The 23,070-nt window shown below is 47.6% G+C and overlaps 1 protein-coding gene across 5 annotated transcripts in view; it reads right to left on the bottom strand.

Moving 5' to 3' along the window:
* Nucleotides 1–23,070, bottom strand: part of KHDRBS3 (KH RNA binding domain containing, signal transduction associated 3) — a 136,138-nt gene that overhangs the window by 5,606 nt on the left and 107,462 nt on the right. For 2 of the 5 annotated variants that reach the window (XR_013997407.1, XR_013997408.1), the window contains 3 exons: nucleotides 5,452–5,510; nucleotides 3,565–3,714; nucleotides 2,131–2,187 (listed from right to left, as the gene is read on the bottom strand). Coding sequence is in view for 2 of the 5 variants with exons in the window: in XM_081116289.1 (XP_080972415.1) it covers nucleotides 3,623–3,714; nucleotides 5,452–5,510 (151 nt within the window). In the remaining 3 variants the exon portion in view is untranslated. Of the gene's footprint in view, nucleotides 1–1,872; nucleotides 2,188–3,506; nucleotides 3,715–5,451; nucleotides 5,511–23,070 lie in introns of those variants that run through there. The other 3 variants (XM_081116289.1, XM_081116290.1, XR_013997409.1) reach the window with 2 other exon arrangements.

Here is a 23,070-nt window from a genome sequence, read left to right as displayed (position 1 = left end):
CAACCAGAGCGCCCAGCCAGTGCTCAGGGATGTGGGAGCTAGTTCTAGGGGTACAAGGTTACAAAAATTAGCCCACTCTTAAGCAGCCTTCAACGGTGAGGAGCCGGTGCCAGTCCCGAGAACGGGCAGGGTAACGTCAGGGTCAAGGCCGAAGACTCTGGGTTAAAGTGGGTGGCTGGCATCTGCTCTCCGCGTTACGAGGCGTGTGTGCGCACCTACGTGACTGCACCCGAGGCTTCAGGTCTGCCTTTGTCGATGGAGATGACACCTTCCTACAGTTGCGAGGACTCAAGGAAATCATTTACAGAAAGTGATAAGCACGTGCTTTGTATAATGACAACTTGTAACTAATATAATCATATAATGCCAACCCTAAGGGGAAGAGCCGTAGATTAAGTGTGAGATTTCGAAGAGTGCAGAGGGTGGTGGCCTGGTTTACCTGGGGGCAACATCATGGGAGAGGGCACTGGGCCCGGGCCCGGGCGATGGGCGAGGTAACAGGGGATGGTGTGTTCTGGGTTGTCAGTGTCACCTCCATTGGACATTCAGTGACTTCAATGCCAGGTCCACGCCTTACAGATCTATGTATTTTCGCAGCCTCCTTTGTGTCTCATATAGAATTTGTGCTCAGTAAATGTTGTCAAATGAGAAAATAACAAATTCCACAGGACAGACAGAGGTAAGGAGAAAGATTTGGGAGAGAAGCAATATGCTCCCAGGGAAGGGAGAAAATAGCAGAGTCTCCTGTGGAAACAGGAAGGCCCAGGGCTTGGCAGAGTGTAGGGCAACCAGGGTAAGCCCGGGACAGCCAAGCAGAACTCCTGCTGCACGGTGTTCCTGGGGGTTCCTGACCTGTCCAGCGCACAACCCATATTTATAGCCCGATGGAGTTATGGATTCTTTAAAAACTTCAAATAAACATGAAATTCCACAATTCCCAGGAATTAGCTCTGAAGACCATCTGGGTGTCAACCCTCTAGGGACCTCCCATGATTTCTGATTTAAGAAACCTGCCTATTTATTATTCAATATGTCAATTCCTTAAATAATTAATTATTCAAGAAAGAAAACAGTGGAAAATGTCAGTATATCGCACACTGGGAAAATGTGTTCAACGTCACATTCCCTTTCAGTGCAAGAAAAGCAAAAAAAAGAACTTATTTTGGTCTGAGAGTGAAGAGAACGATTTTCTTCCTACAGGTACTTTAAGTGGTTCAGATCAACTTTGGCCATTATGAACAAAGGAAAGCTCCTATTTCCCACACATAATAACTGTACCTAATCAAGCTGGCCGGTTCAGCCTCGCACTGTGGTATCTCTTGCCAGCTTACAAACACTGGCCATAGTATCTTGCTCAATTCTTATAACGATGACGTGAGACAGGCCTCGTTCTCACTGTGCTGGTGTCCAAAGTGAGACTCGCGCAGCCAAGGGCAGAGCTCCAATACAAACGCTTCAAACAGGCTCCGAAATGCCAGGGCCTGAGTAGTGTTTCTGATGGTTTAGGGAAAAAACAAGACTGTCTGAAAAGTGAGACTTAATGAATGCTACCTTTCCTTCAGAAACATAGATTTTTAAAATTTTAGAAAATAACTTTATAAAACACATTTTAAAATATTCTTATAAAAATGACTTGTTTTGCAAATTTCAGAGAGAAAATCATACACGCGCGCACACACACACACACACACAAACGGTACTTCCACAAGCCTAAGATAATTCCTGTAAAAAATTCCCAGGATGCCTGTGTAATTTCTTGCCTATGACTATATAGAGAATACGCAGTTTTTAAAAAATAAACTTGGGATCATATTACACACATTGGGTAAACTGCCTCTTTTACTTAATAATTAGGAAAACTTCCGCACGTCACTGACGAGGCTGGTACATCTTTATTGGAGAAAGTGGCCGAGTGTTAAACGCTGTGGTGACTGAGCCTCTGTCAGCAAAGCTGAGCCGGCCTGACCGCTTTACATTCAGAAGCTTCGCTTTACACTGGACGAGTTAACCCGCCAGTCACCGGCGCCGGTGACAGGAGCCAGCAAGGGCCTTTCCCACGCGACGTTAGGTGAGCACGAAACTGTCTTCATCTTCGTGACACATCAAAGTGCGGGAGCACGAGCCGCTTACCTGTGTCTGTGCCGGGACCACAGCCGTTCCTTCCACTTTGCAACAGGCTGACGCTTCCTAGCAAAAGAAAAGACCTTTTTACTCAAAGCGCAGGAAAGCCCTCAAGAAATAAAAAAATAAACTTTTTACAAAAACTACAATTTAAAAACAACTTAAGCCAAATGATTAAAGAATAACTTTATTAAATATTTGTCAGTTTTAAGTAGTGCCCTCAATGACTAACCAAACAAGGTATTACAAACGACTAGTTATGAGGTTTTACATCTGTTTAACAGGGAGTAATTGGCCCCAATTAAACTGACTAAACTGTGGCTTTTTAGGTTACTAAAACAAATTAAACTTTTTAAAATGAGAATTTAGGTGCTCTTAAGACCTCTCTGAAATGGATAATGAAACTTGCTAAGTTGTAATCGCCCTGGTTTTAGTCGTTCTATTAAGATAAATTAAGTGAGATTAAAATCTTATTTGATTTATTTACCTTTGGAAATGAAGACCGTTTAAGGGTTACACACATCCTCAGCCTTGGCGAGTGCGACCTCATTTAGTCATGTCAGACTGTCTTTAAAAGCTCTGTGCTTATTGCTTCCAGCATGGAGCGAGGAGTTCATTAAGGTACCAAAATTCTCATAAAAAATCCAAAGTGGCACTAGTGAAAAAACGCTCAACAAGGTGAAAACTGATCACATCTTTTTCAGAAAGTCAGTAGTTATTTTAAAACCAGTTTTTAAACAAGATTTGGCGTGGATACCATTTGGACTCTTTAAAAACAGCATTTAAGTCTACGGTGAGTGTGTATATAATGGCACAGTTAATTTTATACCATTTTTAAAAGAAGTTGTACAACGTTTATAGTGTGACCCTTTTATGACGAGCGTCATTAAATGAATTCCCTGTTTACAACTATTTATGAAGGCCTTTTTAAGTAAGAAAAACATGAAACTGTTAGCTCACACACACGAAGTTTCTTTCAAAAGTTTATTTAGTATCAAGCAAGAGGAAAGTTTGCTTAACACTACAGAACATTTCAGGACCCGAGTTACAAAAGAAATACCACATTATCTGCACTTGTAATTGCCTTCCCTTTTTACCCATGTTGGCAAGAAAGGAAAAAACCAGCACATGGCCGAAAGATAAAATAACTAAACTCTATGGAAACCTTTAAAATGAAAGGTGAGGCTTATGTTAAAGGATGGATTAACATATTTAGTAAACCTATCTTTTTGTTTAACACTAGTTAATCAAAGTTATTTTTTTTCCTTTTGATGACCTATTTTTTTCATATACAGACTGGAAATAACAAAATTTACATGTCTTTTTTTTTTTCTTTCTTTCTGCCCAGGTTGATGTTTCCACAAAGTAGCTTTGAGTTCCATCCATTCAGATTTTAAGCATTTTGATTTATTTAAAAAGGGATTGTTCATAGAAAACAATTACTTTGAACAGTATACAGGACGGGTGGAGATGGGCTATTTCACAACATCAGACAGTACAATCAGTATCGGCCATACGGCTGGTCTCTGTAGACGCCCTTCGCCGTCCTCGCCGACGGCGCCTTGTGTCTTGAGTTGGTCCACTCCTCTCGCCCTAAAACCAGTTAAGACGAATCACAATTAGATCACTGCCCGGGATCCGGTCAGCATCACTTCGCAGGATCTAACTTAGCCCTGAACCTACCACTGATGTCATATGGAAGATATACAGCCCTGATATACCGAGAAAAATCCAAATGAATTCAGTTAAGAAAAAAGTTACAGACACGGTGGAAAATGGTCATCTCATCACCGAAACCTATCAGCATGGGAAGAAAAATGATTTTTGTATCTTAAATGGCAACTGACTTCACAGGAACTTTCCTTTGGGCCAGTCATTTAACAAAAAAGCTCACGGGCTCAAGTCACAAATTGAACTGACTTTGCTACAGGTGAAGACATTTACGACTGGGCAAAGCGTCCCTTAGATTTCCTGTAGCCAAGAAACACAGGTAACCGCGTGAGGCCGGAGGAGAAGCTGAGAGCCACGTGGGAAGGGGCAGAGCGGGGCGGAGAGGCGCCGCCTTGCCCCTCCTGGGCCCTCTCCCCGAAGGACAAGAGAGCGCCCGGCTGGGTGCAAATTTAACCTGCGACACTTCGTGAATATGGAATAAACGTAGCGGCGTAGTGCCATGTTTGGCTCATAATACTAATCCACGCGGGACAGCGGGTTTAGTAACCTTTACGTCCTGAAATGAAACGCGGGTTCCGCCTCAGCGCTTCGGGCGGTCCCCGGCCTTCCCCAAGCCGCTCACACCCCGCGCCACGCGCCACAGCCTGAAAGTCACGCGTCCACAGAGACCAATTTTAAAAAGCTGTGAAGGAAAAGGCGTAAAATGACCTCTTCCTTTGACACAAACATGCCATCCACCTCACTCCCTCAAGCCAACCTCTATCCATTTAAATGCACGGTGTTCGCGTTCAACAGAACAACCTGTTTCTCTTAAGTGTTTGCTTCGAATAATAAAAATAAAAATAAAAATCCAAGGTGCAGTCATGGCTTGGGGCAGACGACAGAACAAAATGCACTTCAAAGGAACACCTGGAAATGGCTTTTCTGTGATGTTCAGAGAAATGTCATCACATCCATTAACCAGGATCCTGATGCACTCGCCTGGTCCCGGGTACAAGCGATTGAAGCTTCCTGTTCTCTGATCTCCTTGCCCTGCGGCAAAGGAGCTCCTTCCCATCATTACACTGCTGCTGTCAATTCTTTTAATTAAACCGCCTTCCTTCTGCACACGGAGGCCCGGAGGCTCGGGGCCCGATTCCCCGAACTCGGGGGGCTGGCCTGTCTCCCGCGAGCCTGCGGACCCGCTCCGTCTCGCCCGGGCTGGGGGCTCGGGGAGCCTTAGTGGGACGACTCCCGCTGCACTGTGTTTAGAGGGTTTGAGATTGGGGATGAATTAAAATACAAAGATGGGGTGGAAGAATCACTCTAGAGCTGTCCTCTCAACCGTGTCCCTTTCCTTTCCTGTCAAGAAGCGAAGACACTCCAACAAAGCCCCAACCTAACGGGGGCTGCAGGCTGGCACAGGGCGGTGAGTGAGAAAACGGGCAGTCAACCCCAAACGAAAACCTAAGTTCAGAATCTGAATTCCCACAATGTTCTGCAAGTCTTTACTTCTCTTTAAATTTTAAATCTCAGAGGACCTTCTGAAAATGGACAGGCACTGGTGAACAGAGATGAGGCGGCCGCGCACCTTCTATGAATTCCCCTGGGCCGAGGCCTCGGAGGCCTTTCTGTGCCACCTCCCTCCCTGGCCCCTGTTCACGCCGGCCACTCACTCACCGTAGGAGTCGTACGTCTCGTCACTGAGCCCGTGTCCGTAGTCATAGTAGTCAGCACCGCTGCAGCGAATGAGACAGAGCACAAAGGAAAGAGATGAGCAACGGGCAAAACGGCCTGGCTGCGAGCTTAAATCACACTCAGGGAAGTATTTCAAAACTGAAAGAAAACTGACAGAGGCAGGACTGAAAACTGATAGAAATCCCCACGGGACTGGCAGGGCCCTAACACTGAGGCCTCAGACTTCGGGGTTATCAAAGGTCCCCCGACTTTAATACCTAATAAGTGTTTTGACACTTTAACCACAGCAACAGGCCAATCAACACAGAGTAAGGGCCTGCAGCACACGGGCAATGCGAGGGTGGCACCCGTCCCGGTCCTGGCAGGGTGGCAGTGGGCAGAAGACAGGACATGCCCAGGGCCCTGTGCAAGCGGAGGAGGCGGCCGCAGCTTCTCGCCTACAGATGGACCATAAACAGAGGGCACAGACTTTATTTCCTCCTTAAGCCTCACCTACCGAAAACCCAGCCCCGTATGAGCCGTGGGACTTCCCTTTATAACACAGGTGGGACAAGTGCGGAGCCGAGACATTTTCTCTCCCAGTACCAGCTCATGGCCACCAGGCAGGGGCTCGCCCGCGGCTCAGCATTGACGGTGGGCAGGGTGGGACAGGAGTGGGCGGGAGGTTCCCTGCGGGCACAGAGGCCAGGAGCCTGGCAAAGCACAGGCACGCTGACGCTGTCTTCTCATGCCAGCATCCCTGGGCTCCTGGAGGGGGCTGTACCACAGCCGTTTTGCAGACAGTGCAAAACAGGCCCCCCCCCCCACACGGCATATATGCATCAGGCATCATCTCTTGAAAGAGCAGATCGTGGAAGACCTAGATTACGGAACCGCAGCAGATATAATTAGAGCCCAACGCCCTCTCGCGTGTCCGAGCGGCAGCTCCCCCTCACCCTCTTGGGCTGCCCCTTTCCCACCCACCTTACTGCGCAGGGAAAAGTTCATCTTGGATTGTCACGGAAACCCACTCTCACGATTCCAACCTCCGCAATCAAATCAGAAGCTCTAATCCAAAGGGAAATGATCCGGCTCAGCTGTTAACCCTCAGGGAGTCACAGTGTGAACACTAAGACCTGAGCTGTGACTGTCGCTGGGTGTCAGCTGCTGACACCCACCCAGGCATCACGACGACCACCTGAGGGACGGAGAACCGTCACAGCCATTTCCTAGGTAAGGACTCTGTGGGTCAGAAACGCTGGGATGCCTGCCTAATAGCTCACAGACCGGGGCATAAGGTCACACCCTCGTGGGTTCAACCCACACCTGCCTGGAACCCCACACGTCCTCCCAGGTAAATGACACCAGACCGCCCACCGGATGCGATGACGAGGCAAGAGGGGCAACTCCCGCGAGGAGGAGGGAAGCCACGGGGCGCTGTTCCTCTTGACCTCCAGTGCGGGGCGGGGTCTTAACACCTGCTCCCCTCCCCTCCAGCCACCGCCTGCTGGGCCTTCAGCCCAAGTGCCACCTGCTCAGAGAACCTCCCCATCTCTCGGGCACTCGAGGACCCACCACAGCACACGTCCGCTGTTTGTCACCCGCTGTCCCTCTCCCGGCCCCGAACGGACCCTCACTGTCCATGAGCTGAGTCACTGGGTCCCTAGAGAAGGGGCACCTCCACCCGCTGGGGTGGTGCGCGGGCTTCTCGGGAAGGCGATGCTTGAGCAGTGTTCTCAAAGCGGGCGAGGGGGAGCTGGGTTGGGGTGAACACAAGGAAGGGGAGGGGCAAAGGTGGCACCTCAGGGGCCCTCCAGGCCGAGGTAGCAGCACTCGCGCGACACAGACGCAGCAGACACGTAGAGACCCGAGTGTCTACAGGTGCTCGCATCAAAGAGAGTTAGTAAGTGCTGATAACATGCCCGACTCCTCAGTACAAAATGCTGCCTTTATGTGCAAAGCGCAGGCCAGACCGGGACCCCGTGTAGTCACACCCCGCACGTGCACTGCTGCGGTGTGGCGTGGTGCGGCACCCTGGCTGGGGGGGGCGCACTCTTGCCTGGAGACAAAACCCAAGCTTTCTGCCATGCGCTGCGTTGGGCTCCACTGGCTGCCCAAAATGCTGCCCGGGAACAGAATAGTCACTCCCACAGCTGAACTATTAAACCAAGGGGCGAGGTGCAATTTTTCCAGGGAGCCACAGGTAGCAGGAGTATTAAAAAAATACTCTGCAGTTTGAGGGCTGGCTTTCCTAGAGAGCCTGGGAGAAAGGGAGGGAGGGTGAGAGGACAGAGCGGTGACAAGCAGGCCCCCTGCCATGGGTACGGGGAGCCATGTGCACGATTTCACGTAACCTGCACAAAATCTCTGCTTTCACTGATGGGGCAGCTGGGGCTCAGCAAGGGTGAGCCACCTGGCCAGGGTCACACAGCTCTTCTGTGGCAGCATCTACACTCAGGGCTCAGGTCACGGCCACTGCCATGAGCTGGAGGCAGGCTGTGCTCACGGCAGCCCACCTTACTCGGCGGCTCCTGCTTTTCTATGACCTGCTCTGTCACTTGCTCTTCCCAAATGTCCCACTTCTCCCCCTGGGCTTGTCGGGGTCCATACAAACCTCACTGTCCATGCCCACAGGGCACGATGCTGCCGCAATTCTGTCTCATCTCAAACTCCTCCCCTCCCTTTCTCCTTCTCTGAGGTCCTTTCTCTCAAACACAATAGACATTTATGGGAAGGAGAAAAGAAGAGGGACCAGCTGGAAAAAGAGCACAGAAATTTTCATATTCAAGAAGAGAAAAAAATCCAGCAAAAATAAGCAATAGCAAAAGAAATCCGGCCTTCCTACTTCTTAAGGCTTTGTAGCTTTGAATCTGAGAATTGCTATCAAAGTAGAATACTTTTCTCATCTTGAGGATAGGCATTTACAGGCAAACCTTTTGATAAAACGCGAGTGTCAAATATTGGTCAAGACATCTGAGTCTACACGTGTGCGTCCAGGTGCTGGGTGAGCGTGTCAGCGGGGTCCTCTCGCCGAGCCTCGGTGCTTTACCTGTCAGATCCCTGGTGGGGACGCTGCTCAGACCCTCGGGCTGCTCTGACACTCTCCAGGGCTCATGCGCAGCATCTTCTCATTTTGTTGAAAATAAATGGGCAAGCCTTGGCCAATGTGCTCAGTGGCTAGGGCATCGGCCCACGCACCAAAGGGTCGCAGGTTCAATTCCTGGCCAAGTGCATGTTCCTGGGTTGCAGGTTTAATTCCCAGCCCGGTCTAGGTGTGTGTGGGAGGCAACCAATCCATGTGTCTCTCTCACAATTATGTTTCTTCCTTTCTCTCTCTCCCCCCCTTCCCTTCCACCCTCTCTAAAAAAAAATTTAAAAAAAAAAATGGAAAAAGTATCCTCAGGTGAGAATTAACAAATAAATAAACAAACTGGCTGATTCTTCTTAGAAACTCAGCACTACATTAAGCGAGCCTCAGTCTTCTTTTCAAAGGTCAGGAGCCACATCGTGATAGCCCCTTAGACAAATAAAACTCTGGTATTCTTGAGAACTTTATCTGTGTTGCACAGATAAAATGAGAGTAACTTCTTTATAAAACTCATAATAATGTCCTCCCCTAAGACAGGTCCCCCTTGGAGCTATAAATGACAGGTCCCAAGTCATCAACAGAAGAGTCAAACAATTGCCCCCTGACCAAACCGAGGTTCCTCTACTGAACGGACCGAGCAGTAACGCCCTCGCTGTGGACGGGAAGCGTGTCTGAGACGTGCTCTAACACAGCTCAGCCTAAGAAAACCGGGTGAAGACTCTTCTCCAATGAGCGGGGGGATAAAAGGGGGCATGATTTGGTCCAGCCGTGCTCTGCTGATAAGACAATCTTAGTTCTGACAAGGGAAAACTTTAAACTGACATTTTCTATCATTTCACCCAGTTTCTGATTACTTATTGCAAGACTGTCATCAAGCCACGCAGCTGGGAGCAGCTGAGCCCCATTCTCACACCTGTCAGTCCCTTCGGAATTGCTTTCCCAGCATTTCACTGCGTGGACCTCGACTGTCTACTAACCAAAGACGTGTCCTAGTTCCCAAGGATACACTAAAAACCCAACTATGGCAAAGGCGAAAAACACTAACAATCTCATTTAGAGACACATCTTTAAATAAATAGGCAAGAAAACCCATCAGGCAGAATACACCTGAACTCCATCGAAAGGGCTCAAGGGCAGCCCCTCCTTCCATAGGTCGAGTGGGCTTCTCTTCACTGCACGAGGCTTCTTCTCCTGGGTATTCCGTCCTTCCCAAGTCCCCCACCCATGTCGGGGATCAAAGGAAGTCTAAATGTTCAGCATAATTCCTGGCTTTCCCAGAGCTCCCTGGTTCCACGAATCAGAGTCAGGAAATATGCCCAGGTCTGGGAGAAAACACACGGTGAAGGAGCAAACAGAAGCCCTGGGACCAGTCCCTGTCTCCCTAGGCCTCCTGCCCTCCGTCAACAAAGGTCCCAAAAGAAGACAAAAACTCGGAGTCCCCAGGTCGCCCTGTCTCTGTGAACAGGATTAAGCAGGAGCTCTTGACATTTATCCACCTGTCCCCTGTCCCTTTGACCTCTCAAGCTTCTGTACCTGTCTCCACTGTAAAGTCACGGGGGCTAATCTTTAGGCCCTTCTGAAGGGTTAACTATCTAAAGACCAACGCGAACCAGTGAGGACCAAGGCAGTGAGCCCGGGGATCTGATGCCACAGCAGCCACTGTTCCCCACACGTGGCTGCCTCCTCCTTACGTGACTCTAAGGAGGCTGGAGTTTATCGTTTCAAGGAGGGGACACGAGCCTGCTTACTAAAAGCACGAGTTTTCTTCTTACCTCCTTACAGGCACATATTTTGGCAGTTGGTAGGCCCTTTGGATGTGAATAACTTGTGTTTTTCTTCAACTTCTCAATTTTTTCTTCTTCGTAAAAATTCTCTCCCCTCCCCTCCATCTCTTGACTTTTCTACCCCACCGCGCGCCCGCCATTCTTTGGTGCTACTGAGAGGCCAGTCAGACTTTTTAATTCCCATCTCCTTAGCCGGCCTGGCCTCTCTGGATGCGATATCTTCTTAGCCACATGAAGACTTAATTACTTATTTTACAATCACCTTCTATTCTTTGAGCTCTGTTCTCTCAAGTTGTTAGTTTTTCAGTCCTTTGAGTCTGTTTCTTGAATTCTTAGTAAATTTTGGGTATGTGTTAATTTTTGCATTTGAGATTCTCCATTTTCTTGTCTGTGGATGAAACCCGATTCAAATAGCTGTCTTCTGGGTGTTGTGGACAAAGGATAGAATATGCTATTGGGTGGGATGTGCCAGTAATGCACATCCTGTGTTTGGGGCTCTGGGTCCTCCCACCCCGGGTGCCACTATCTGAGGCTTGGCTTTGCACTGTGACAGCTTTAACCTGGGACTAAGCACTGCTGAGCACTAGTGGGTTAGAGGCTGGACCACGGAGCACCCCGAAGGCAGTTGTTCAGCCAACTGAAGGAAGAGCACTCCCGGCTTCTGCCTGTGCCTGGGGCACAGCGCAGGTCACGGGGCTCGTCTGCCCTGCACCCTCTAACCTCACAGAACCCTCCTCCTGAACAGGGTTTCGCTCCATTTTGCTTTTTTGTAGATCTGCTCTCATCTGCTTCCTCTTCCGCAGGAGTCTTTCATAACCTTCTCTGTCACTTACATGATTTTAAGAAGGGGGTGGAGGAAGCGGATGTAAGCGCCTAGCCCATCTCCCTTTCTCAGTTCAGTTCTTTTTAGTTTACAATGCATTTAGATAATCTCTTCATCCTCAAACCCCCATATTGTTTCATTTTCCAGGTAAAACAATGAGGTCAGAAGATTGTAACCATGTCGGCCTCATACTTGTCTCTACAGGATTTAGTCCCAGCCTATAGCAGCATCCAAAACAAAGAAATAAAAGAAAGACTAATAGGAACCCTAGCACGGAGAACTTCCTCCTGTCTCAAGGCATCTGCAATAATAATGCTTTGTTGCGAAGGCTATGGTGGTTTCTTATGGGCGGGAGGGGTGGTGAAGCCCTTCAGAAGTTAAACCAGTGATTTCTGTGCTGCCTGAATTTAACATAAAAAAGGCTGACATTTTTCCTGATTCTTTTGGCCCATTCCTTCAAGAAAAATCTTATCTGTAATCATTATGAGGAAAATGAATATTTCAGCAAATAGTTAATAAATTCTTACTATATGACAGGAAAAATTGAAGGCCCAAACACCCATAACCCAGATAATAGCTCCAGACTGGCTTTCTACTCAGGAGCCTTTAATCCTTATACAACCATTAAAAATTTTTATAGATAAAGCAGAATAAATGAAAAGCGCTATATAAAAAGCAATGCTGGGACTACTCGTTTCCCCATTAGCATAGATGGCGAAGAGATGAAACTCCTTCAGGGGAACTGGCTAAAAAACTTCCAACCTGCTTTCAATAAGTCTTAATATCTGACACTTCTTTCATAATGTTTAATAACATTTCCCCAGGAAGACACTGAATAGTAAGCTTCAGAATCGGGTGGGACAAGCTAGGAGGAGGAGGGGTCACAGCCCAAGCCCAGTGCTCTGCCTGTGCTCTGGACAGTCTGGCTCCAACTCAACTTGTTCACTCAAGTTGAGCCCCTGCCAGGGGCTACTCTACGAACTGAGCAACTATCGTCCCATCTGGGAAGGAAACAGTGACTTCATTCATTCCTGTCTTCTACGTTTTGCTAAGTGTGTTCAGACTAAATAGATGGCTGTTAATAATCTTCTAACTTGAGAATTCCACAGCGAACGGGGCAGCTCTGATGAGTGAGGCGAGGGCTCGGCCTCTGTTCTCAGATAGACACACTTGGCATTCGGTGCCTACTGTGTGGTGGGCACACAATTAGGAGCTGACAGTGTGAACTGCCATTCATTTGATGGAAGACTGCATGAGGTTTCAAGTGTTTGCGGCAACTTGTTGCTGGCCCAGCTCTGCCCCAGATTATTGACAATGCTGCCTCTTCAAAGTGGCCCAGAGCAGTGGTACTCAGTGGGGCCTGGGGACTCTTAGGGGTCCCTGAGACGCTATTGGGCGTCCACTACATCAAACTATTTTCGCAATAATAATAGGACATTACTCATCTTTCTCACAGCGCTGACATTCTCACCGAATGCAGTGGGTACAATCGTTAGAGCTTTAGCCAGCATCGAGGCAGTGACACCAAACTGTACTAGTAGGTATGTTTTTGTTTGTTTTTTAAGGTCGTTTCATTTTTAAATGTCCTTGATCAAGTAGTAAAAATGACTAATTTTAATAAGTCTCAACTCTTAAGCACACAACTTTTAATTATTCTGTGTGATGAAATACAGAGTATCCTACAGCAGGGACCTAGGGGAGGCCCTGGGCAGTGACTGGCGCGAGGAGCCCCACTAGCCACTTTGTTCCCCAGACATCATTTTTACTGGAAAGAACGAAAGGCAGGCAAACTACAGTTAATCATACTTAGGCATCCGGCAGATGGTTTCTCAAAAACAAATGACATGAGCCTGTCACTTGAAGAAAGACAACAGACCCTCTGTCACCAATGACGAAATTCAAGCTTCCGCCTGTAGGCCCGAATTACGGGACACCAGCATTTACCGAGGTAAACTGGTAGCGAGCCAGTACCAAGACTTCTCTGTTGAGACTGCCGGTGATAATAAGGAATCTAAGTTTTTAATAGGACATAATGAGATGCGCCACCACATGATAAAAATACGCCTAACTCGGGGAAGCAATATTTTTCAAACGGCCTACGCAGGATGTTACAAAACCCATCATCAAGTGGGAGACAGACCAAGGTATCTGATCTCACAGAGGATAAAAAGTCTGCTGATATGGTTTCAGATCCACATGCAACTAACCTTTAAGGAACTGCCGCCTGCTGTGTTTGGTGCAGCATCAAAGAACAGCCCCCGTTCTGTGGCGGGCCAGTGAAATACTCCTGCCTGTCATTCCTACCACTTCAACCAGAACAGCACAGCCCATCAGACTGAATGCAGAAGCTGACCAAAGACTAGCTAGCTCCTATGGAGCAGACATTAAAAGGATTTGCAAAAATATGAAACCATGCCACAATTTTTATTATTTCTATGAAAATAGTGACTTCCCATCAAAATAAATTCTGTTAACATGCAATGGGTTGATCATTGCTATATATTTCATGATTAATAAATGTTTTTAAAGATTTGTTTTAAGTCTGAGTATGGTAAACAGTAACAGGTATCTATCTTATCCACGAAAGCACTTTGTGGCCCTCACTAATTTGGGGTAAAAGGGAGATGGGAGACCAGAAGCTTGAGCCAAGGCAGGGACACTGGCCTGCAGCAGGTCAGAGGAGGGCAGAGGAGTATTACACACCTGCTACAGAAAGATGGGTCTTCTACCTGGGAAACTGTCACCCTGTCTGTGAGTCCTGGAGGACACACTCCCTCAGAGCCAGCCCAGGACAGAGCCAATGTCACACTCAGATCTCAGTCAACAGCATGATGAAAAACCCATTTTCTGGGTCAGACAGGCAAAAAAAAGTCAGGGAAAAAGTAAAACTTCCGGTAAACAAGGCATATATGCAGGTTCCCCTGAACCCTTCAGAGAGTTTTAACATGGGAATAGCCTCAGCTCCCTAAACTGGTCGTTTATTTTCTAGAGCCAAGAAGGTAAGAAAGCAAATGTACAGTTAGGTTTGACTGTACATTTACAGCCCTAGCTGGGTAGCTCTTTTGGTTAAAGCGTTGTCCCGATACACCAAGGTTGTGGGTTCAATCCCCAGTCAGAGCACATACAAGACTCAATCAATGAATGCGTAAGTGGAACAACAAACGGATGTTTCTCTCTCTCCCTAAAAAAAAAAAATCACTCAGTAAAAATTTTTTAAAAAAATCATTTCTTTAAGAATCAAAACTTACATGCACGTGCCAGTAACTGGAACACTTGAACTGTCAACTTGAAGGGCCGGATAGAGTGCCAGCTCAGTGGGGGAGCCCCTCTCTCTCTGAGCGGAGGGGTCAGCGGTACCATCAACTCCCTGACACTGGGGGCGGCTCCGGGTGGGGGTGCGGGGCTTGCGGTGTCACCCTGTGCGCCCGGCTGCTCAGGACGAGGCTGGCGGGGAGGGGAAGCGGCTCGTTTTACAAGCAATTTCACCACGTTTCTTAAGATTTGATTTTTTTAAAAGTGGAAAGTGGGGCTTAAAACAATCTGAAGAACTGCCCCTGCTCCTTATTCCAATAAGAGTAACAGAAACTTCAGTCTACAACGGAACCCCGCCTTAGGAACGGCCGGTGCCAAGAACATCCACCGCGAAAGCACGTTTAAACCGCAGCTGAAAATCCGCCCCACTTGTTTGCCAGGGCAAAACAGGACTTTAGAACAGGACTTGAAAATAATAGATTAGAAAACGGGTCCTTTTCTTCTTTAATGATACATTAAGGATTAAAAACAGTCCATGACACTCGTCATATTTCAACACTTAAGTCATCTTACTTTGTAAAACAAAGGCTATTAAAATCTGAATTTTACTCTGGAGTTAATAATCCTTCCTATTTCTATTTACTCTACAGGCAAGATATAGTCACCTGACTCACAAGTCGTGTCCCAGCTCTAGCTGCCCATTTTCCTCTCTCGCTCAAGAGCAAACGGGGGGCCTCTCCCGCGGGGACTGTGCACCCCTGGGAGGCAAAGGCCTGCCCAGTACCGCAGCCCAGGGGAGAGAGCTCCGGACCCTGCTGAGTCTGCGCTCTGCCACTTACACCAAGACTTCATTCATGCATGCGTTCCTTTGCTCACTCACCCCACTCAAGCATTCAATTTATTTAAAACTATTTAAGAAGCAAAACCACCTCACCACCTTCATGAAACTTATACTGCAGTGCAAGAGCCAGGCGGTAAGCTATTTAGGTATAAACACATGGTAAGAACTGCTGAGACTAAGGAGAGCAGCTCACAGAGGCTGGAGGGAGCGGAGTAAGGTTGTTATTTTATAAGCGAGCAGAGTACCCTCTCCGAGCAGCTGTCCTATGTGCTGGACCCAAGTTGTGCAGATACTCTCTGCAGGAACAGTATTCCAGGCAGAGGGACTACTGTGTGCAGAAGTCCCAACGTGGGCACCTTCTCCTGTGTTTGTGGATCAGAAGGGCAGTGTGCATGTGGCTGGAGTAGAGGGGACAGGGGGAGGGTGACAGTGGGGGAGGGCGACAGCGAGGGAGGGCAGAGGTGGGTGACACAGGGTCACCCAGGCCGCCGAAAGGCTTTGTTCTTTACTGCTGAGTAAGATGGCAAGTTACCAGACATTTCCACGGTGCCAAGGAGAAACAGTGCCGCATGTACTGAACCGGGCAGAGTACAGCAGGAAGAGCTCTCGGGGCAGGGAGCCATCGGGAGGCCCTAGGACATCCCAGAGGAGGGGTCTAGAGGGCGGGAGGCACGTCTACCTGGAGACACACACTGGAGTCACCATAGCATAAAAGGTAACTGATGACATCACTCCGACTGCGGATCACTCCACTTAGTTTTCAGTCCTGCTCTTCCTTCACGAGCAGCATACTCCCGGGCAGGCAGCTTAACCTTTTTGAGTCCAGCTTCCAGAAGTGTCTCACACGAAAAGGAGCTCAATGAAAACACTGGAAGGTGGAATGAGTGACGTGCGTGGCTGTGGTGTAAGTGACGCCTGATGATAGCGAACAAGGACTGATCAGTTCACACACACAAACCGCGCGTCACCGGCCTTCCACTACGTCCGCTCAAAATAAACCGTGACTGGTACTCTGAACCCTACTGTCATTAAGTTTGCAAAGCCTCATTTCTGATGCAACAAATACCATAAATACTCTGCCATAAATACCAAGAAGGTCGCAGGGGAGTCGCGCACACAGCTGGCCGCGCAGAGCTGCCGGGCCACCGCCACCGCCCTGCTGTGCGACCCCTCCGGGCCTGACCTCACCTGGCTGGGCCGCGGGGGAACTCAGGGCCCTCTGCGGAATCCAAGGGAGGCTCGACCTGAGAGGCCCCGCACGGCCCCTGGCTCCAGGCTAACTTGTCTTGATCACCCGAGAGAACCGATTCTCCAGTCCGAGTTCCAGGGAGGGAGCCGGAACACCTGTCACGGCCACACGCCTGCGCGGCCTGCCCAGCGCTCCGTTCCGTCCAACCTCAGGCTCTCGTGACTCCCGGCACCCTGTCGCAGTCTGCGCTGCACAGCGCTGCGGGCGGCCCCTTCCGAGCAAGACGACACCGCGGGCCCAGGAGGGCAGCCTGTGCCGCAGGAGGAGGGCACGTGGCCGTCTAATTCCGGGGAGGACCCACTCGACTGCTCCTCCCTGGCGCCGGGGGCCGGGTGACAGGAGCCCAGAGGTTGACCATGCGCTGATAACGCATGTCCCTCGTCACAGGCCTGCGGTGAGTCGCGCTGCGGCAGGTGCTCCACACACACACTCTCAGCCCTGAAACGAACCCGCATACGGGTGTGCTCCCTTTTATAGATGTAGCTAAAAACAACAACTCTTCCACCATTTAAGAAGAAACTTCCATTTTACACTGTCTCTTAAGATGATCTTAGTTGGAATCCACAAGGTCCAGATACCACCTTCTTTACTCAACATTTGCTCAGCAGGTTTTTCGGGGGCGCCTCCTACGCGCCAGGCGTCGGCCCAGCAGAGAGCAAGCCCCGGGCTCCATGACGAAGCAGGTCCGGTGGCACGGCAGCCGCCAGGCCGGTGGGGCCCGTGGGGCTGGTGGGGCCGGTGGCACCAAGACGCCGGGTTCTCTGAGGGACTCGGAGGCGGGGTCCCAGACCGGCTGTGGGAGACAGGGGGGTGCTTTCTGGAAGGAGAGGTCTAAACTGACACCGGAGAGGTGGGCGAGACAGAAAGAAAGCAAAAGGCATCCCCTGGACAGCGCACCATGCCATCTGGCTCAATGAGAAAGCGGCGGGTCAAAGACGGTGACTTCTCTAAGGTCACCTGGCTAGAGTGCTGGGGCGCCAGGGGAAAGCCAGTTACTCTCCTTCCAAGAGCGGATTCTCTGCACGCCACGTGCTTTTCTCTATGATCTAACTACCACTCAAGACATTTTTGGAATAACAGGAAACATGTCTAGGTACTTTGTAAAAAACCCATGTAATTCAAGGAGACAAGACAAGAGGAACGGGAGATATCCTGTAGTCAAAAGAAAACGCCCCAGGACCTTCCACGGTGCTGGAAGTGCTCTCCTGGTTACCTGGATGTATACGCAAGCACTCGCTGAACTATATTCTTCAGAGAGGGGTGAATTCATGCTCTCTGCTGTGTATATATTATGCCTCAGAAAAAGAAAAACACACGGATGTAGAGATGTCCAACGATGGTTCCTTATTTGAACAGAAAACACCTCTGTAGTTCCTTCCTATCGAAAAGTTGCTTAAAAGGTTGCAGAAGGGCCCCGGTCGGGTGGCTCAGTTGGTTGGAGTATCGTCCCTACACCAGAAGGTGACAGGCTCAGTGTCCAGGCAAGGCGCCTACGAAGGATGCTGGTTCGATCCAACTGATGTTTCTCTTCCTCCCTCTCTCTCTCCTTTCCTCTCACTAAAATTAATTTTTAAAAATTAAAAAAAAAGTGTGCAGATGGTTCCACATAATTAAAAAGACTATGAAATTTTGATGAGATTCTAAGAAAAAGGAAAAAGCAAAAGGAAGAGTTTTGTTTACAAGGCCCCTTTGGTTCACCCTGTCCCTGTCTCTTCCCCTAACACACCTGAGTCACTCAGCAGCGTCAGTGACACTGGGCGGTGTGTTCACAGCCCTCACACCCGCACTGACACTGCGCTGTCTCTCGATGCTAAGAATACTTTCCTTATACGTCTTATTTCATTTTTAAGCAGGTTTCTCAGCTTACTGTAATCAGCCTGGAAGAGAGTATAGAATTTATAGCTAAGAATCAGGCTTTGGAGTCAAACAAACATATTATCAGAATCTAGGCTCCCGCATTTACTGTGTGCAAGCTTAGGCTGAGTTAATTCAATTTTCTGTAAAATAGTTTTAAAAATAAATCTTGTATAACATTGTTGTGAGATTTAAATAAGATAATGTGCTACCTTGTTAAGCTCTTACTCAAGGACAGCTCTTATCACTATTATTAAAGCAGAGGTTCTTTCTAAATAGGTAATATTTTGCCCAGAGTGCCTACTTTGATGTTATACAACCCATTTCTGCTTAGCAAGAGTGAGGAACTTATCTTTAGTGACACAAGTCTAACAAAAACACAATAATAGTTTCCTTTTATTTGCACAGTGCTCTGCAATTTCATAATTTTATGTAATTTTTAGGGAGGCAAGTACTATTTTGTCATAAACATTATTAATTAAATGCAAGCTTTCCTAAGGTGTGCCATTGGCTTGCTCAAGGTCACACAGCAAATGACAGAGCTGGATTCAAAGGGAGACCTGGCTTTGGACTTAAGCATCAGTATTTCTACTGTGGCTGTTAATTTCAACAATAAATTAACTTCTCAGTAACGCTAACATTTAGAATTAAGATTTCTTATAAAGAAACACAAGGGAATAGATCCATTTTTGTAACTTATTTTTCTGGCAAAGATTATTTTTAAAAATGTATCACTGTGTGCCTACCACCCAGAGTCAAATCATCTTCTGTCACCAGATCCTATTAATCAATGTCACCCCAATAAGTTTAATTATAAAAAATGTATCAATTATATATATCATCACTAGACATCCCAAGGGATCTTAATGAGAATTCTTTGCATAAAACATCAAAACTACATATTAGAATGTGATAGAACAGGGGAAGTCTTGACAGTGAGAAGGAGGCTGGGAAGGCTGCTGAGAATTAATTTCAAAAGAATAAAATATGTACCTACAAGTTTAAAATATATAAAATGATTTATGGACCCCGAACAAAATGAAGGTTGGGTTCATTACCAATTTATTTGTATTTCTCTCTGTGAATACTGGAGTTCAACTACACCGTGTGCCACCTCTGGTACTGGAGTCTTTGGCTCTTCCAATAGTATCCGAAATGGTCCACCAACATTTATGAGCAGGTCACAGTATATTTCATGAGATCATTTGTTGATGGGATATGTTTGTGGGGCCTTGAACTTGTTTTTGCAGCCAATGCTTCCATCTGCTATACTGAGGAATCTTCTGGGGGAGATTTCTGACACATACATTTGATAGTTGGATTTCAAAGCCCTTTTAAGGAAATTTAATTGTGATGTGCAATGTTTGTGCACGTGAAATATTATGTATGTGAGTACAGAAGGGCCTTATTTGACTATTTTTGGGATTGTCAACATACTTGGGAAACAGTACTAGGCTAGCAAATACTGCGCAGGCTCCTCCTGGTGATGACAGCTTCTCTGGTCTCCCTTGTTTCGATGACCCCGCAGTTAGAGGAGTGCTGGTCAAGTACCTTGTCAACTCTCTCTCAGTTGGAATTTGTCTGATGTTTTCCTCATGATGAAATTGGGAATTTCATCATGAGATTTTTGGAGGAAAACTACACAGATAAAGCACCATTTTCATTATATTACATCAGAGGTATATTATTATCCACATAAATTTTCACTGTTGATGTTACCTTGATCACATGGTTGAGGTAGTGTCTGCTGAGCATTTCTACTGTAAAGTTATTACTATTTTCTTCCTTTTTCAAATACTAAACTCCTTGGAAGGAGAAATATTTCACTTCCTTTACAGCAGCAGAATCCCAAACAGTTTATACAGACAGTCCTGAGAGGGAACAAAATTAACTGAAACGGCTCTGCATGGGAGACTTGTCTATACTTCATTTTTTTCTTTCTTTCTTTCTTCAAGAATTTCTCTGTATCAGGGTGGATTCATGGATGCTTATACTTTGGGTTATAATCAGACATCATTTTATTTATTTTGTTGATCAAATGTCCTAGCTTTGGCAACTGGGAACTCTTCCAGTGGGCTCCTGCATCACTCTGGCATTCATTCATTCATTCATTCATTCATTCATTCATTCATTCATTCATTCACAGATACCCCCTTAGGCATATTTAACTGTAACTATCACTAGAATTTAAGCTCTCAAGGGCAGGGATCTTTACCGTTTTTGTTGACCAATACTTATCAAGCACCTGGGACAGTTCTTTAGATATAGCAGGTACTGACTGGTTGTTTGCTGAATAAATTAATGGAAGACATTACGGAAACACCAATAATCTATTTCTTTGGGAAACAAACACTCAGCAACTTTCTTCTAGGCAATGGACAAAGTGCTTTGTAGATGATACCTCATTTGTACAGTACTTACTAATCAGGAGTAGTTCTCAACCTTGGCTGCTCATCAAAATTATCTGTAGGGTTTAAAAATTTTCAAATAGCTGTTTACACCAAGACCCAGATTAAAAATAACAAACAGGAAATTGGCTTGGGCGCTCACTTTTTTTCTTTTCTTTTTAAGGCTGAATGAGTGACTCTTCTTTCTACGCAACCAGAATTGAGGATGACGTGCCAACAAAGAAATTTTTAAAACAGGTGCAGCCTTCTTGAATGCTATCAATTCACTGAAACCGCAGACAGGTCACTTATCTGGACAGTACTGTACTAGGTGCTGAGATGTAACATGATGACAAAAGGTGTCCCTGCCATTGAGGAGGCAGGGTCTCAATGGTCTATCTAGTAGGTCCTACGGGAGACCAGAGGCAGATAGAGTATTTTGGAAACAGAGAAGGTTGGTACTTGGGGAGGGGAGGGGAGGGGAGGGGAGGGGAGGGGAGGGGAGGGGAGGGGAGGGGAGGGGAGGGGAGGGGAGGGGAGGGGAGGGGAGGGGAGGGGAGGGGAGGGGAGGGGAGGGGAGGGGAGAGGAGAGGAGAGGAGAGGAGAGGAGAGGAGAGGAGAGGAGAGGAGAGGAGAGGAGAGGAGAGGAGAGGAGAGGAGAGGAGAGGAGAGGAGAGGAGAGGAGAGGAGAGGAGAGGAGAGGGAAGCTTGTGAGATGAGACAACTACTGATTCAAGGAACTGTTACAGGGCCAGCGATTTGGAAGGACCAAAAGGTAAAGGAAAGCAAGTTATCCTACTTGCATCATTTTGGAAAAGTCTAAAAGCATCACATGTCATTTTATTAGACATATGCCAAATAACCACAATGTCTTTGAAAAGTATTTGTGAAGAAAATAATCACAGGAGTCGTGAGGAATTTAATGAAATTAAGTTTACTCCCATAATTCATGCTTTGAGATCTACTTCATATGCAGCTGAGCAAGTCACAGTGAAGCACACCTGACACGTCGCTGCCAGCCTAGACTGCAGGGAGGGACTGGAGGCCTGGCCAGTGTGGCGGCTTCGTGACGGGCGGTGCTGTGTGACGCCTGAACTCATTCTGTTTAAAAGTCAATCTTAGCACCAGCCTCAGATTACACACTGCCAAGGCCGAACACCACCTCCCCGCAGAAACTCCCTTGGTTTGCAGTCTGCCATCCACGCCCCCCACCTCCTGCAGGCACGTTTTCCTTGATCATAAACTTGCAGTAGCCCGGGGCAATCACGACCCAGGGGAAGCTCTGCAGTGTATAACATGGGCTACGGGGGCCATACTGTCTCCCCCAATTCAAAACTTCTCAGAGACACTTAGCCCCGAGGGCTTTACATAAAGGGTTACAGACCCTGAATGATAGCTGCTGATAGCATTTACAATGTGCCAGGCCCTGTTCAAAGTGCTTTCCAGATACTAACGCCCCTAACTTTACAACCCTAAGAGGCGGTTGCTGTTACCAGTGATCCTTTCAGAAGAGGTAAAACACAGGTTACCCAGCCTGTCAGCACGTGGCAGAGCTAAGGTTCAGACCCTGGCTGCCCCCCTCAGCCAAGGTAAATGCCCTCCTTTCTCTCTCCATCCTCACAGCCAAGTCTGGCTTCAGCCTTAACAGAGGCACTGCTTCATCCAGGTTATTACTCTGGCCAAGGAGAGATGCACACATTTCTATCCATACCTAAACCTGTCTCATCTCTTTCTCTGAATCTGTAGAAACTGCCTATTCTTTGTATATTTACTCTGTCAAACACTGATTACACAGTGAGTCCCGGGCACTTATTGTAAAAATCTTGGGTCAAAGGTTACAAACACTTTCACGCATCAATTACTTTCCAAAAGGCACATGTTCCTTCGTGATGACAGGCCTAAGGGAGAAACAGAGTCTACACCTGCCTGAATTATTTCAGCTCCTCAGGCTGTGAGTCCAGTAATGAGGTTTGGCTAGATTCTGAGAAACGCAAGCGCAGGACATTATTATAAATCACCCTCCACAAAACTCTGAGCGTTGACCAGGTCTGGCTTCCACGCAGTCTAGGGCTCAATGAGGCCTTCAATAATGTTTATCTCACAGATGGGGAACCTAATGGCATGTGTAATTTTATTCAGATTGTTTCTTTGTTGGGATTCTGTCGACTAGAGTCTTCCTCAGAAAGACTGAGGAGTTTCTAGAGGCGGTAACTAAGGTCACAATCACTACAGCTACACAGAGAGGCGGCCCTGCCGAGGGCTCGGATAGCCGGGGCCACGTGTGGGCTCTAGCGCTTACTCCCCCCGTGGGCCTCAAGAAACTTCCCCAGTCTCTGGGCCTCAG

The sequence above is a fragment of the Miniopterus schreibersii genome (genome assembly GCF_964146895.1).
Source record: "Miniopterus schreibersii genome assembly, chromosome: 17".
Classification (NCBI taxonomy): Eukaryota; Metazoa; Chordata; class Mammalia; order Chiroptera; family Miniopteridae; genus Miniopterus; species Miniopterus schreibersii.
The sequence above is the reverse complement of the archived record's forward strand: the minus strand, read 5'-3'. Positions and strand labels throughout refer to the sequence as shown.